The sequence below is a fragment of the Maniola jurtina genome, chromosome 18 (assembly GCF_905333055.1).
Source record: "Maniola jurtina chromosome 18, ilManJurt1.1, whole genome shotgun sequence".
NCBI classification, from domain to species: Eukaryota; Metazoa; Arthropoda; class Insecta; order Lepidoptera; family Nymphalidae; genus Maniola; species Maniola jurtina.
The window spans coordinates 3,731,817-3,748,844 of NC_060046.1; the positions used below are offsets into that span (position 1 = coordinate 3,731,817).

Here is a 17,028-nt window from a genome sequence, read left to right on the forward strand (position 1 = left end):
TTAATAAAATGCCTAATGACTTTCTATTACGCAACGGGCGCGGTGCGGCGCTGAGCTTTTTTTTATCAAAGCTGAGTTAAACAGTATGCTGAGTTTGCGACCTTAGAATAAAAACCCAGTTTGCGACCTATTTTTTGTTGTTAGATTTTAGTTTAGACATAAGACAAACTACTGTTATATACCTACCTTATAATCTAGCAATAATGCAAACTAGAAAGCTTATTATTTATTTGTATCTATCTATTAATTATGTACAATTTAAGGTTGTGGTTCTTCTATCGTCGGCTAAATTATTATTAATTGTTAATTTTAAGAGCAAAAAATCTGTTTTGAGCTACCGTGAAAAACATGTTCACAAAAACTAATGCTTTTAAACAAGAATGATACGTTTAATCGGATGATTAGGTACTAACTACTTAACTCAAAACTACTAAAAAGTCCTACCATATTTAGACATAATGTAGCACGTACCTATCTTGTTGATAACTCAAAAATATTTCTGCTTGAAAAACAGATCGGCAATCGCAAGTCCAGCGTACCTATTTGAATTAGTTTAGATATCTATCAAACTTATGATAAAAGGTTCAGGTCAAAATAAAGAAAAAAATCTGAAAGTCCTCAACGCCACGATGTGTCAAAAAGTTCGCTATGTATTTCATATTATTTCAATAGAAATATTGATACTTGATTAAATATTTATTATTTTAATGAATAAATCAGATATACAATTTATACATTATACCTAGTTACCTAGCTGTGTTATGAAGAAGTCCAAAATGTACAAAAAAGTTAGTCGCAAGGCGAAGTTTTTCAATCGTGAGTTTTCATACGTGTCCATTTCCATTCATTCGTAGGTTCAGTAGGTAGGATAAGCTAGGCGGTAGTTTTTAGATAGGTGTAGCTGTGTATGTAGAAACTGACTTTTGCTGGTTTTGTAACAGATCTTGTGCCTCCCCAGTTTCTATCAACGATGTGAGAGAATGTGTAGGGAGTGTAAAAACTCTCAATAAGTAATAGCACCTAGACAACATCTTATAATCCATACTAATAATTATTTTAAACGCGAAAGTGTGTCTGTCTGTCTGCTAGTTTTTCACGGCCCATCTGTTAAACCGATTTTGACGAAAGGTAGTACAGAGATAGGTTCCATCCCGAAGATGGACATAGGCTACGTTGAGTTCCAAAAAATAAAAGTTTCCATGTGATTAAAAACCCCTAGTTTCGATGGGATTTAAAAAACCTAAATCCACGCGGGTGAAGTATAATAATCCTCCTATAAATAATGATTTTTCAACAGATGTTAATCGCAATGTCGTATATCCGACTATATATTTTAATGCAAATCTAGAAGAGAGGAATAAAAACGCTGTAGAAATTACTGAACTTAACTCCGATGAAGATGTTGTGATGTCTAAAAATGAACAGAAAGACCATCGCAATAACAATCACTCCTGGGGCAATATAAGCTACAGCTCTCACGAACGGGGTGATTATAAAGTAAATGAAACAGCTAGAGATAATAAACGCCAAAATATGGAAAACGAAAATCATGATACCAGAAATAAATATCCTACTTTTAATCCTACTGTATATTTTAACCCAAATCTAGAAGAGAGGAATAAAAACGCTGTAGAAATTACTGAACTTAACTCCGATGAAGATGTTGTGATGTCTGAAAATGAACAGCAAGACCATCGCAATAACAATCACTCCTGGGGCAACACAAGCTACAGGTCTCACGAACAGGGTGATTATAAAGTAAATGAAACAGCTAGAGATAAGAAACGCCAAAATATGGAAAACAAAAATCATGATACCAGTAGCAAATATAGTGACGAAGATTTACTTAACCAATTTTGTACCGATTTCTACGGAATTGATTGCTTTGATAGAGGTGACAGCATATCAACAGTAAATAATCTTCATTCAGAGTTTTTTACAATTTTAAATAGTCATAGAACTTCCCAAACTTCCTCTGACTCGAACCCGTATGAAGAATATGACGAGGCGAAAGAGAATGATTGTTGGAACAGCAATAATTTTTATGACCATAGAAATGTTACATACGATAATGATGGTAACGAAAAGCGGATGATATGGATTTACTCTTTGAAGAACCCACATTATTTATCCGAACACGATTATGAATTAATTAATATTGCTAGCAATAACTCAATAAGTACTACAGACGACGAAGAACCAAGTAAGGATATTCTGAACCACCGTAGAATTGCAACGCCTTTTCCTAGTTACATACCGAGAATGAATTTACCACTATCTCCTACGCTGCCAACTGTTACTGAAGTAACAGAACCAAATAAACTCACGTCGAGCATTTCCGATATTGGTACAAGAAAAGCAGACAAAAATCTTTTTCAGATACCTTTAAGTGGTTGGTTCAAAGAAGAAACCAGTACAGAAAACGTTAATCATAGTCCAGGTAATACAGAACAAAGCTATGACAATAACTGGCACGCTTTATCATCCAGAGAAAAGAGGAGATTAAGGCAATCCAAAATAAGCGAACAAAATAACCTTAATACAAAGAAAGATTCAGAAACACCCATATACTGTAAACCTAAAATTATAAGTCGTTATAAAGAATTCAGCCCAGAATCGCATATTGAGCAATTTGAGACACAAATAGATGAATCCAACAGAAATGAAGACGATCAAGAAAATTATATGAATGATGAAAAAGAAGTTTCTTTAGAGAATAGCAGAGATAGTACATCGCTTTGCAATCTGGAGACACCGCAAATAAAACGAAGTACTGAAATGAAGACACTTAAAAAAAATACTACGTATCTCATAGAAAAACTTGATGGCAAGTGGATTGGACAATCTTTGCCAGAGAATTATGAATTGTTAGAAGTAAATAATTATGTTATGGGTCCTGAGAACAATGATGCACAGGTAGCATCGCAAGAAACTGGTGACGCCATTGAAGAATGTGATAGTTACCGATTGTTCATGAGAAATATGTCTGTTTTAAAACCAACAGAATGGACACAATATTCGCCATTAAATGGCAGCATGCGCGTGCCATCCTTGCATCTGTCTACATCTGGAGACAATGATTTTGATACTGAGAAAAAATCATGGTTCAAACGTTTCCTAGACATAGTTAATTGCTGTAAATAATAATAGGTATATTTATTTATTTATTTAGGATAATTTCTAATTAAAACACAACGTTTAAGTTGGCGAATTTATTAAATTCAATCACAATCAACTTCCAGTAATTGAAGTACTTAAAATAAACCTGTTGTTGAACAATTTCAATAAGGTACTTGCAAAAGAGACCATTATTTCACGACACAAAATCATTGAAACATTCTATATACACACTCGTACTATCACAATATGGTTTTTACACGAGTCATCCAATTACGCTGTGAAATAAAATAAACCATCATATATATTTATCAGGAATGTAAAATCTCGAGTAGGGAATTTATATTTCCTTTACTTGTTAAAAGCTTGAACGCCATTGTTAAAACCAGTAGGTGCGATTTGACCGCGTGTTGTCTTCAAACAATAGAGGCCGATTCACACCGAGCACGTACACGTGACACGTGCGTAGTGACGCGCGTAAACCCCTAACACACCGGGTTACGTATACGTAAACGCTTTACGCAAGCGGTGTGCCATGTTTCATAAATTACAACGCAATGGTACGCGCTACGTCTTCGCTTACGCAGCCTGTGTGAACGAGCTATAAACTCATTGCTATACTAAGGCCGCAGATACACGTGTAAGTTTTACTCACGTAAATAGTTTACATGAGTATCTTACGACAAATGTAGTAATGTAAAGTTCAAGTACATTTACAATAGTAAAGTTGTCAATTAAATACGTAAGCTACTTACGTAAGTTAAACTTACAGGTATAATCGCGGCCTTACGTCTATATTATTTATGGATTACATAGTATGTTAAAAAGTTGACCTGTGTGCTTAGTATAAAGTTTTACATCTCACTAACGCAACGATTAATCCGAATGTAGAAACAATCACTTCAGAGTAAAACTGATTCAAAAATTCAGTACCACCGATTTTATTTTCTCATTTCCACTTAAGCGTTAGCTGTAAATGTGTGGACAAATTTGAGCTTTAAAACAAGGCATTTAAGTCCGTTTTACTTTAACGCTAACCTTTTTCTACGCTCGAATTCTATCAACGTTAGTAAGATGTAGAATCTTGTACTAAGCACACAGTTCATAATCTATACACAAAAATAAATATATACGAGTATATAAATATTATACTCGATAAGACCTTTGACATTTCACAGATTTTATTGGGACATAGTTACTTGTAATCTTTTGTTGGAATCGGCAAAGTGCGCCTTTTAATAATATGTTAAAGATGTATACATCCAGTTAAAAATTATCAGTTAATTATTCCATAACATAATATTTATGTTTCGGTATTACCAAAAATCATAATAATATAAAAAATACATTTGCAACACACTGATTGAGACCAGCTCATTAGCTAAACGTCGCATTATAATTATAAAAACGTCTATTTCAAAAATGCATAATAAAATCAAATGGTTAAAAATCTCCTATGATGTTAAAAGGAAAAAATTCTTTATAAAAAAGATTGGGGAGCATTACTGGTTTCAACTGTTACCTTATATTATTACTAACACAATACTATTAATAATGATAAGACTTTTTCAGCGCCTAAAGGCTTTTATGGGATTACCTACCATAGACAAATCACACTAAATCTTCCTTAAAGCCATTTTCAATTCATAGTTTGTTCATAAAGTTCCTATACAAATGCGTAGTTTTAGGTCAATCGGTTAATTGAATTTAATACAATGGTATCGATTGTAAGCGCAATTAAAATTTAGATTTACATCTTTTTCTTACCAATATAATAAGAAAAGGACGGACAAACCTAATTCAATATAGAAACGTCAAACCTCATGCTTTAAGCTGCCAGGTTGCCTATTTTAAATTTGAAACGTTCACTAAATATAGTCTTTAAATTTAAAAATCAAGTCCAGTCCTTTTTAAGCAATATTAAAAAGTAAAAGATGCAGACTCTAAATTTAGTTTAGAGAAAAACATGAGAATCGACGCCATCATGTACTTATATTTTTAGCAAAGTATTTTACCGGCCGAAAGTTGATGAATACTTTTTAATGAGTTCCAAGCTTTTTCAAAATTGTTATAAATATTGAGAAAGGAAAATTCCTCTATGAGACAAATGCGTCAGGAATAACTTGGAATCAAGTTATCTTCAAATATTTATGATGGAATCATTATTCTCCTCCGCACTACGATAAATTGTTTACCCAAATATGAGACTTCAAATCTAGACACAATCTTTTGTCCCGACTATTGTATTCTAGGCTCCAACCTATAAATAAAAATTCGTATTAAGGAAATTAGGTGTCATGGGCGTTTAAAATTTAAATACAGCCACAATCTTTGAACTAACCCATATATTTCTTGGACTTTAAAGGGGACTTACGAGTCCAGCGTCTATTGCGGCATTACTGACGTAACAGACTACAAGTCCTTTGCAAATGCAGGGAACGTTATTTGAGCGTAGGATCGCACTTGACGACAGTTAGGGAACTTCTAACAAAACGTTGAGGCTTCGACGTCACTGGCAAGGTAGCCTTATTTTTTCTCTGATTTCACGTCACCCACAGCCTAATATTTGACATATCGTCGATTCAGGATCAAACATAGAATTTCTTCACTCTTGTTCACTCTGGCAGCGTCAACGCCTAGACTGAAGACGGTGCGGCGTCAGTAGAGGCGTTAGGCGCGAATGACGTTCCCTACACTTGCATAATATATAGTACGTTACTCTGACTTTCTGTCGCGGCATCACTGACGCCACAGACTCAGGACTGAAAACTCCACCTTTAAATACAAATTGAACGCACGTGTAATAGGCGCGACACACTTTAGATGCGTTTTCGTACGGATTTCATTAGAGCGAGCGTGGTTTTACGTACATGAACGTATAGAGCCGACGCGACGTCAGAAATCAATATATTTTCCTCTACTGTCAAAATTAAACGACCTCAACGGACAAAATCGCAACGCATACGCACTCTGTACGTGTACATGCGACACAAATTCGTATTCAGCGTACGACCGTCATTGTACGCGACAACTTTACGTACGCGTGCGTTCCGCAACCGATAGATTATCGACCTAAGGGCTTTCACGATAGGGAACATTATAGTCTGCGCGTAGAGTTGTCACGAGGCGGACGGCAGCGAGAACTCGCGGCGTATGTAGAACAGAATGTAAGGTTTGCAAGACGCCACCGCGCTAGAGTCCGTCTCCCGAACTGTCTGATCGTTGAAGTGGAACCACTGGTCTTCGTTGATCGCGAATGCCGTGTAGTGGCCGGAGCCCGCGCTGCAAACAATACCATAGAATATTTAGTGGTATCTTCCGAGAACAGAAGGATGGCTCTGTAAAGATGTTTAAATGAATAGAGATTTGTTATATTCAGCACTCTTTATGCTCAGCGGGAACGATATGTTTGTGTCCACTTGTGGTGCGTGGCAAGTATAATACAGAGTATCACATACCCCGAGCCGTGGTGCACGATGACCGCGGCGAGGTCGTAGAGATAGTTCCCGAGGCCGGAGCGGCGCGTGTCGGGCACGTTCGACAACACGAACCGTGACATGTCCAGCGCGCTCAGCGGGAACGATATGTTTGTGTCAACTTTTGTTCTGCAACAACAAACAAGCATTAAGTACTAGCCCGATAATATTTGTATGTATAATCTATATTACTTCACATCAAGCAAGTGGGAGAACAAAATGTTTACAAAGCAATAGTAAATGACGCGCTACCTGAAGTAGTTGTGCCATCGGAAGCGCTTGAGGTGCAGACACAGCACGTTGGGCAGGCGGCGGATGCGGAACTGCTTGGTGGACTTCTGCTTGCCCTTGCACGCGCTGCAGTGGTAGCGCTCCGTGTCCGCCAGCTCCTCCACCTGCCGAAACTCTTCAATTTCATCATCATCATCATGATCAACCTATCGTCGGCTCGCTACTGAGAACGGATCTCCTCCCAAAAATGAGAAGGGGTTGGCAAGGACCCGGCGGGCGCTGGTCAAGTGCGAATTGGTAGACTTCTCACTCCTTTCAGAACATGGATAACTTTCAGGCATGCAGGTTTCCACACGATGTTTTCCTTCACGTTAAAGCAAGTGAATGTGATATTTAATTGCTTGAAGCGCACGTAACTCCGAAATAAAAGTATCTGCATCCTTTTCTTTTCAATACTGTAAATAGTGCCTCTACAAATTTAAACAATAGGCTCACGACAGGTCTAGAAAGTTGTCAAAACTTTTTGTTTGAAGTAGTAGTTTATATCGTCGGTCCATCGTGCTGGAGGGCGTCCCACACCACGCTTGCGCGGTCTCCACTCAAGGAAGTAGGGGGAAGTGGCTGGATGAGAAAGGCTGAGGATCGGGTGTGGTGGCACTCTTTAGGGAAGGCCTATGTCCAACAGTGGAGATCCACAGGCTGATGATGATGATGAAACATTTACCTGAACAAAGCTGGTGAGACAGTCCGTCAGAGAGACCGGCGCGTCGTGTCGGCCTGTCTCGGGCAACTCCAGAGACAGATCTAGAAAGGGGTCAAACTTTTTACTCTCCGTGCCGCACGCCAGACATCGTACCTGCAAATAAATATATATAACGAGATATAATGAGATCTGATTTTCTTTATTCAATGTGTGCCGATGATGATGGGTTAGCGCGGCGAGGGATACGTCTAATTACGTCAATTGGTTATGACGTCAGATCTATGTACATATTTCATACAAGCTTACACTAAGCGAGCGTTTTGACATTTGATAAAAGTTAGTAGTAGGCATCATCCCTGTTGCTTGGTGCGGCTGTAGAAAAAGGAGGGTGAAATAAGGTCAAGGTGGATACAATTATTATCCATACAAATACTAATATTATATATGCGAAAGTGTGTCTGTCTGTCTGCTACCTTTTCACGGCCCAACAGTTTAACCGATTCTGATGAAATTTGGTACAGGGTTAGCTTATATCCCGCGGACGGACATATGCTACTTTTTATCCCGGAAAATCAAAGAGTTCCCACGGGATTCCTAAAAACCCATCCGCTTCACCGATTTGTATGAAATTCGGTACTGAGGTAGATTGCGTCCCTGTAATTGACATAGGCATTTTATCTCGGAAAATCAAACAGTTCCCACGGAATCTTTAAAAGCCTAAATCCACTCGGACGAAGTAGCGGGCATCCTTTAGTTATACATAAAGGTGTTACGGTATCAGTTATTGATGGTACGAACCTCGCTCTGTAGTGTTCCACCAAAGACAGCCGTCACTATGGACGCAGAGGGCGCCCGGGGAACGAAACCGCCCTCCGCACGATCTGGCGGCAACAGTTGTAACAGTTCCGTATGTAATCTGCAATGAATAAATTTATATAATGGGGATCCACACTGTATCCCGACAATTTTTCTTTTTTCTTGGTCGTAAAGTGCTGGCAGCAGTACTCTGCTAAGATTACAGTTTAGCCTATGAGTGAAGCTAATAAGTAATATTGTACGGTCCATTGAAATATCTTAGGCTAAGATCTATAGATCGTCGATCTTTGCTCAGACTTAAGTTTCTGTTAAAACGAGACAGATTTATGCCAGCGATATAACGGTATCTCGTTTTAACAGTTCAAATTCAAATTCAAATTCAAAATATTTTTATTCAATTAGACTTTTACAAGTTCTTTTGAATCGTCAAAAGCATCTACCACTGGTTCGGAATGCCTAGTGTCTTAAGTATGAGTGATTTACGTTATAATAATATTATTGTTTTAGACTACCTCCACGACTTAGACTTCCTACTTGCTGTTAGACTGTAAGACTAACAGCAAGTAGGTAGGAAATCAGCGATCGCTTGAATTTTCACACTTACCTGTCTAACATATACCGCAGGAACTCGTGCGCGTCTTGTTGCTGGTAGCCGCGGAACCTCGGCACCACCTTCCAGATAACCAGGAACAGGCACTCCGGCGATATCGCGGCCTTCGACCCGCACCCACCCGTGTTCAGGTTGATCAGCACCTGGACAACTGTACTGTAAGTGCTTGTACAACGCGCGTGCGGTGGCGGTTGACTGTTCGAGTTCGTGTTACATTGGCCGCCAAGTATTTGCACGGGTGATAAGTTCTAACTGGTTGAAATAACCTGACACGGTGAATGGATCGTACGCACCACCGCTAATTCGACGTGAACACACACAACTTAATACTCTATAACTTAAGCCTCGATAGCTCAACGGTTGAGGAGCGGATTGCATTCCGAAAAGTCAGCGGTTCAAACCCCACCCGTTGCACTATTGTCGTACGCACTCCTGGCGCAAGCTTTACGCTTAATTGGAGGGGAAAGGGGAGTATTAGTCATGATTAGCATGGCTAATATTCTTTAAAAAAAATACACATTTGATTTTACCGCGAGCTCAACTCTTTGCATTTGAATTATTAAATGGGCATCGAAAGAGTTTTTACTTGGGTTTTTGGACACAAATTTTTGCTGGATCAAATTGATTTAACAAATCATTTACCGGTTTCAGTGGTTTTTTGAACCCCTGAAAGGATTTTCTGACCTGTATTGAGTAAGTATCTACCTATTAAAAGTTTGTATATTTCAAGAAACTCCATTTACTATTTTATATTTTAAAATCACGAACGAGCGAATATTTTAATACAACATCCAAAATTTTCAAGCATACAAATAAGTGTTCTTTATCCGACATAATAGCGAGGAGACATTCATACCTTTCTAAGTTCCTCTGCCATAACAACATCATGCATTTCCTGCCGCGTATAACTCCTGGAGTGATACACTTTACGCCCGTTGGTCTTCATTTCCAACGAGGGCAGCTGACTAAAGTAGCAACTAAATTCCTGTATATTATTCAGACTTTGTAGCACCGCGTTCATGAAACATGTGTTGCCTAGATTCTTTAAACCTACAATCTTCTTCTCCCGTTGACTTTTTCCATTGCATGGGGAGACCTTTTTCTCTTTCCCTCTAGATTGGTTTGTGTTCTCTGCTGAACTGCTGTCTCCAGAGTGAGATCGCTTTCGTGAACGCGGACGTAAACTTCTTACGTGCTCTTGCACATTCTGCAAGTTTAAACAATAATCTATAGGTACTAATATTATAAATGCGAAAGTGTGTCTGTCTGCCTGTCTGCTACCTTTTCACGGCCCAACAGTTTAACCGATTATAACAAGGAACAAGGTTCGCTTATATCCCGGGGACGGACATAGGCTACTTTTTATCCCGGAAAATCGAAGAGTTCAGACGGTATTCCCAAAAACCCATCCGCTTAACCGATTTGTATGAAATTTGGTACCGAGGTAAGTAGCTTGCGTCCCTGTAATTGACATAGGTAACTTTTTATCCCGGAAAATCAAAAAAGTTCCCACGGGATCTTTAAAAATCTAAATCCACGCGGACGAAGTCGCGGGTATCCTCTAATATAACCAGAATTACAAGAATTAAAAAATCATAAAAGGGGGTATGGGTTTAATAAAAACTGCCATATCCCTTCCAAGTTAGCCTGTTACCATCTTAGACTGCATAATCACTTGCAACCAGGTGAGATAGCAGTCAAGGGCTAACTTGTAATCGAATTTAAAAAAAAACTATTTTTCTATAATATTTTATACGCTAGACAGTGAAAGCAGTCTTGTTCTTTATTTACAAGCAGTCTTTTGGATGTATGTAGTAAATGTACATTAGAAAGGTATTTTACCTTACTTATTTTTGATGGTTTATTTTCATTGCTCTCATGTGCTCTGGGTATGTCACATGAACTCATCGCTGTGGCTTCAGTGCCAGTCTCTTCCATATTTGCAGACTTTTCACTTGGATCCGATTGGTTTGATACGGGACTATTTCGGTCTTCATTGCTGTTAGTTTGTTCTATGTTGGTATTTGATTCAGCATTTTCGCTATTCGTAACTTGCATTATACCTTGCCGTATCTTGTGTATAGTTTCATGATCTGTATCATTTGATATATAGTCATCGCATTTGTAACTGGAAAAGGCATCTCAATGAATAGAGATTAGTATGTGATGACAGTGTATATATTGCAGTTGATTGCACTGATTAAGGACAGTCAGCCATCAAGTGTCTTATTACTTCCATAATCGATACAAACACAAAATTAAAACATGTCTATGGAATGTTTTTATAATATTTGACACGTGACTGCATTAAGATCTGAAATAACTTTTATCTATGCCAAAATGGAACTAAAATTATGAAATAATATCTTTAAAAAATACCCCCCTGAAAAAAGCCAACATTTTTCAAACAAAAGTGTAGTTGAATGTGTTTTAGATAAAATCAATTAATTTGGTACTAATTTCGCATCGAAAAGGCTATCTAGATTAATTTTAACTAATATTATATGTTTGAGAAACTGCAGTATTGCCATTCTCCTGACACCAATTTTCAATTTTGTGCTAGTGATGACATTGGTGCGTGCCATAGTGATTATTTATAATCACCCTAATGATTGTGATAACCAAAATGATCTGATGTCTTCCCTAAGTAAAAAGATCACATAGTAAATGTTTTTAGCAAAATACTGCTTACACCATAACAACAACTATATCATACCAATAACAATAACAACTATACCAACTTACCAGTAAACTGAATACACATCACAACTCATGCAGATCTGGTGGTCAGATGTCTCTGCATGCAGCTGTGCGTGCCCGCTGGCATAGCGGCCACAATTCACTACCCCGCAATGCAAGCAAATCCAGTTCTGCTCGAGGACCCCACATTCTGTGGTCAAAATTTGTATGTAAAGATCTGTACACAGTTTAAATAAAAAACCGACCAAGTGCGAGTCAGACTCGCGCACCGAGGGTTCCATACTCAGGTATTTCTTCCGACATTTTGCACAATAAATCAAAAACTATTATACTTACATAAAAATAAATAAAAATGTTTTAGAATGCACATCTAAAGCCCTTTCATATGATACCCCACTTACCTAGTATAGTTATCATACTTTGAAAATTGAAACACATTTTAAGTTTTTTTAATGATGTAACCACAAATTCGTGGTTTTCAGATTTATTCCTGTGCTTGTGCTACCTACCTGCCAAATTTCATGATTCTAGGTCAACGGGAAGTACCCTATAGGTTTTCTTGACAGACACAACGGATAGACGGACGAACAGACAGACAGACAACAAAGTAATCCTATAAGGGTTCCGTTTTTCCTTTTGAGGTATGGAACCCTAAAAAGATTTAGAACATTGAAATCATACAAAAAAAGAGTTTAGAAACGGATACAGGTAAGTATTATTAAAACACAGCAGGGATTTTCCATGGATTGCACCTACTTAAATTAAATAAATTCAGCATAATATTAGAAACTAAACAAAACTTCAGTAGTAATTAACTTATAGTTATGATAACACAGGGATTCTTAGTGTAAATAATAATTATATCAATGACTAGCTGATGCCCGCGACTTCGTTCGCGTGGATGTAGATTTTTTAAATTCCCGTGGGAACTCTTTGATTTTCCGGGATAAAAAGTAGCCTATGTGCTAATCCAGGGTATAATCTATCTCCATTCTAAATTTCAGCCCAATCCGTCCAGTAGTTTTTGCGTGAAGGAGTAACAAACATACACACAAACACACACACACACACACATACAAACAAACTTTCTCCTTTATAATATCAGTGTGATAGTGTGATAGCTTAGTGGTTAGGATGTCTGCCTCCTATTTTAGTAGTCTGGGGTTCAAGTCCGGGCATTCACCTCTAACTTTTACAGTTATGTAGTACACATATCATTATAATAGTTTAAAACAATTAAACATCACTTGTTTTAACAGTGAAGGAAAACATGGTGAAGAAACCTACATGCCTGAGAGTTCTCCATAATGTTCTCAAAGGTATGTGAAGTCTGTTAATCAACACTTGGTCAGCATGGTGGACTATGGGCTAAGCTATTTATATTCTGAGAGGAGACCCAATAGTGGGCTAGTGATGGGTTGCTTATGATGACTGTCAACTAGGTGAAACAACTTTATCTTTACAGAGGTAATTTGTACCAGATTTGCTATTGCTGAATAGATATAGGTGAAATTTTGACGATTAGTTAAGCAGAAGACAACATACTTTTAGTTTCCAGCTTATAAAGTTAAAAAAAGCCGTAGCTGTTTCCTTAAAATAATTAACATTGCTTAGCTCTACACTACCTACATATAAGACTCTTTTCAAGTAAACCTATGGGAAAATTGTGAACAGCTAGAATATGATTTATGAATAGACCCATTCACTATCGGCGATAGATTAGAACCTTCGAAATCGAATGCATTCCTGTACACTGATGATGTCAGAGATTAGCTGTACTACTACGCCAAAATAAACCCAGGCCAACATTAATGTAAATGTTTTCGTTCGTGAGTCATAATATTCCGTTCTCAATCTACATTATGTGGTTAGTAGCATCGACCTGATGCAGGCAAAGTCAACAAAAACTTGTGAATTAAGTATGTGTTTTGGAAAACTACTAGGCCATTTTCATTGAACATGCTCGATGACCAGTAGATTGAATTTGTTTCGAATACCTAATTAAAGTGTCGGATCTAAGCACATCTTCACGGTCACCCATGCCGCGCCCCCTCCCCTCCGCCGCCCCGCGCCGCGTGAACAGCTGATTATTTTAGTTCGCTGTATTGATTTTTCAAACTAACCTCCCATTATGGATATGATGTGGCATCTATACATGAAAACGATCCTGTAGCACCAGATCTTATACATTATGCAAGACGAATACATAATATTTTACCTGAACAACTGAAGTTCTTTGTGATCGAAGAATCTTCACCGAAGAGATCGCTATCCAACTTGACGTTATCTAACAAATGGGTACATTCCATTATTCATAATAGTTTTGATCTATTAATAGCTGAATAAAATAAGTCCTTTAATTCATTGACGAGACAAAATAAAAAATTATTTGCAGTTTTATTACACAGTAGTACTCCGAAACACGAACGAGAGTGATTTTTCCATTTCGCACTTTGAATTCAATAGGTGCGAAAGAGCAAGGAACATCGAGCAAACGAAACACCGCAAACAACAATCCCAGCGTTCGGATACACGCATTTGTACTGTTCGTAATATCGTGGATTTCATTTCTAAGTTGTGTCTAAGTTTGAAAGGCCTCTCCTTTCAAACTTAGACACAACTTATTATCTTCTTGTTGTTAAGTATATAAATATACTGAACATCAAGACTGAGGCACAGGTTTCGATATTTTATTTAGCCGAGAGATTTTTTTCATGTGATTTTTTTTGCGTTGTTTTCCTCTGATTTCTGAAGCGATGTTTCGATCTAAATGGTAAAAAACCTGTAAAACATTAAACTTACGCTACACCTCATTGGCTGACTGGGTACTTACTTTACTAAATGAGTAAACGAGACAGCACAGCGTGGGTCTAACTTCTAGAGGCTGGCTTCTGCGGACTAGACTAATAAGCACTATTACTGCCCCAGACTATCTAGTCTTGGAAGTTTCTGTAAAGCTGCGTACAGACCGGCCCAACGAATGCCCTACGATGGATATTTATCGTTCGCTAGCGTTGGCTTCCGCACGCTCGTTGGAGTTCGTTAATACGTCCAAAATACATTTAGTGCTCGAACGAACGTTCGTTGGCACTTGATTCCGGTTCTTTTCTCTTTCAATTGCAATTTAATCATGGACGACGACGACATCATTATAATTGCTAGTTTTATATACCAAAACGAGTTAGCAAGAACAAGAAAAAATAAACGATAAGAAATATCCAAGTAATTATCAAATTGGACGTCTACACGCTACGCACTCTTGCTTCAACGGAGCATTCGTTCGTTGGCCTTCGGCGACCGTCCAAACAGAGTTCGATCAAATAGCTCGATTTCTTTGATGTTACCGCCACGCTTCGGATCGCCGGCACACGCCAACGAGCGATCGTTGGCATTCGCTAAGCCGTCCAGATTGCAGCAACGAAGGTCAACGAAACCCGTTCGTTGGCGTTCGTTTGGCCGGTCTGTACGCAGCATAACAAGAATTCTGAATCACTATAGGTACTGTGATTGGTATTCAAGTATCTATATACACCGTTGGAAAGCTTGCGAAGGTTGCGACATAAAATGAAATGCTCAACAAAAGTCCATGTCTAACCAATAATCCTAGGTATTCGAATATAGACAGGATATCCGAACGTGGTCGGAAAACCAGAAGCGGAATTTTATTTTACTGTCAAATGACGTAAGCAACGTACATGCAAGTACCTGTAAGTTGTAAGAAGTCCATGGTATTTTTTACAGATCTATTGATTAGTTATCCCTTTTATAATTCTTCCAGCAGAGTATGGGTTAATATAGTAGTAATAACTGACAATAAAACAAGCAGTATAGTTTAAAATTTATTATCCTTAATTACGTCTGCCACCATATCCACCTTGTGTGGCAGGCTGTGTCAATTGGAGACCATTTATGTTTGTGAAATCAAGCATTTTCAACATGTCCTTGGTGTCAGGGTCCACCTCAATGATGTCATGTTCCAGGGCTGAAACCTCAGGGACAAAGTTGTCACGCCTTTCACGCTCTTCTTCCTGCAGCTTGATGGAGATTCCACGTACTTGGGAATGTCTGAGACGTCTCATCAAATGGGTTGTGAAACTGAAATAGAATTACAGCAATCACAATAACAAAATTCATGAAGTAATAAGTTCAAAAAGTTTATGAATTATTTAATATTATATTCAATAAAAAAAAGTTTAATAATCTTTTAGCACATTTTGGCCTGCACAGATGACAGACTACGTAGACAGCCCCTATGAAAATTTTAAAAGTACTGTCTACATTACTCCTATAGGTACCTAAGGTTTGAGTTTGCAATCTATTCTGCCAGACTCAAGAATGTACTTTGAGATTGCTTTTATTGTTTTATCTTTGTTACGATTTATAAATAAAATTACAATTTCATATGTAGGTGCAGATAATAAATAAATAATAATTAATTAAAACAAATTTAGTAAGCATTGACTGCATAGGTAAATAGGTACATAAATATTTTATAATTAAAAAGGTAATGATTCACTAAATAGGTACCTAATAAATTTTTCTTTATTTATTTTTATTTTTTATTTGTACCAGAAAGTTGTAACAATAAAAATAAAGAAAAAGTGGGCAGGGTGACCCTTGGCAGTGCGAGAGGTAGCAAGGGGAGTAGAATAGGTAGGATCTTATATCCATTCAACATGTTTTCCTAAATAAAATTATTGAATGATCTTAATATACTATAAAACATAACCACAAACACGATAGTTTTTCAACCTTTAACACTTACCCGGCGATTTTGTTACGAAGAGGTTTAGTAGGAATAATAGCTATTTCTTCACATATCCTCTTGTTGGTATGAAAATCAAGAGTTAATCTTGTGTAGTATTTTTCAATAATGATTTTCGCAGCTTTTTTGACGGTCTTAGTCCGAACGCGACCCTGTAATTTTAAAGATTTTTCGTAAATACAAACCCTCCCAACAATAGCGCAAGGAAGGCAGGCAATATCTCTTTTAAGTTAATTATGTTTTACTGTGATTTGGTAGATAAAACTAGATTTAAAGTAAAATAATTTTTACCATTTTGAAAAATAATGTTTCCGTCGACTGACAGATGACAGCAAAAGAAATTAAGTAACACAAGAAATGTCATATTTGACAACCAAACAAAAAAAAAACGCGCCGTTGGTGCCATAGAGCTCATAGAGAAAATGTATTTTTTTAACTGGATTTACGGCTCTGGGCTCGGTTTGAATCGTGTAGCTAGGTAGTAAAAGTAATGCCGGTGATACACATATTAGTTACTGGCACAAAAGCATGCTAGTTACTAGCAAAATCAAGGTACTTGCATGTGAATCGAGATTCTGCCAGTAGCTCACATGCCAGTATACCAGTAGAT

The 17,028-nt window shown here is 37.6% G+C and overlaps 3 protein-coding genes across 3 annotated transcripts; 1 reads left to right on the top strand and 2 right to left on the bottom strand.

Annotated features, from left to right (window-relative positions):
• Positions 1-669: 669 nt before the first annotated feature.
• LOC123874178 (GATA zinc finger domain-containing protein 14-like) lies at positions 670-4,775 on the top strand. The gene is made up of 2 exons (XM_045919417.1): positions 670-816; positions 1,298-4,775. The coding sequence occupies exons 1-2, from the start codon at positions 762-764 to the stop codon at positions 3,142-3,144; spliced, it is 1,902 nt and encodes a 633-aa protein (XP_045775373.1). The 5' UTR covers positions 670-761; the 3' UTR covers positions 3,145-4,775.
• Positions 3,198-14,160, bottom strand: LOC123874181 (ubiquitin carboxyl-terminal hydrolase 3-like). The gene is made up of 10 exons (XM_045919420.1): positions 13,872-14,160; positions 11,699-11,843; positions 10,796-11,081; positions 9,810-10,160; positions 8,948-9,096; positions 8,326-8,443; positions 7,549-7,680; positions 6,846-6,988; positions 6,576-6,722; positions 3,198-6,399 (listed from the first exon to the last, which is right to left on the bottom strand). Exons 1-10 carry the CDS (start codon positions 13,960-13,962, stop codon positions 6,237-6,239), a joined length of 1,725 nt encoding a protein of 574 aa, XP_045775376.1. The 5' UTR covers positions 13,963-14,160; the 3' UTR covers positions 3,198-6,236.
• A 1,319-nt stretch (positions 14,161-15,479) lies between these two features.
• LOC123874191 (40S ribosomal protein S17) lies at positions 15,480-16,797 on the bottom strand. The gene is made up of 3 exons (XM_045919436.1): positions 16,710-16,797; positions 16,419-16,570; positions 15,480-15,748 (listed from the first exon to the last, which is right to left on the bottom strand). Exons 1-3 carry the CDS (start codon positions 16,710-16,712, stop codon positions 15,502-15,504), a joined length of 402 nt encoding a protein of 133 aa, XP_045775392.1. The 5' UTR covers positions 16,713-16,797; the 3' UTR covers positions 15,480-15,501.
• Positions 16,798-17,028: the final 231 nt, after the last annotated feature.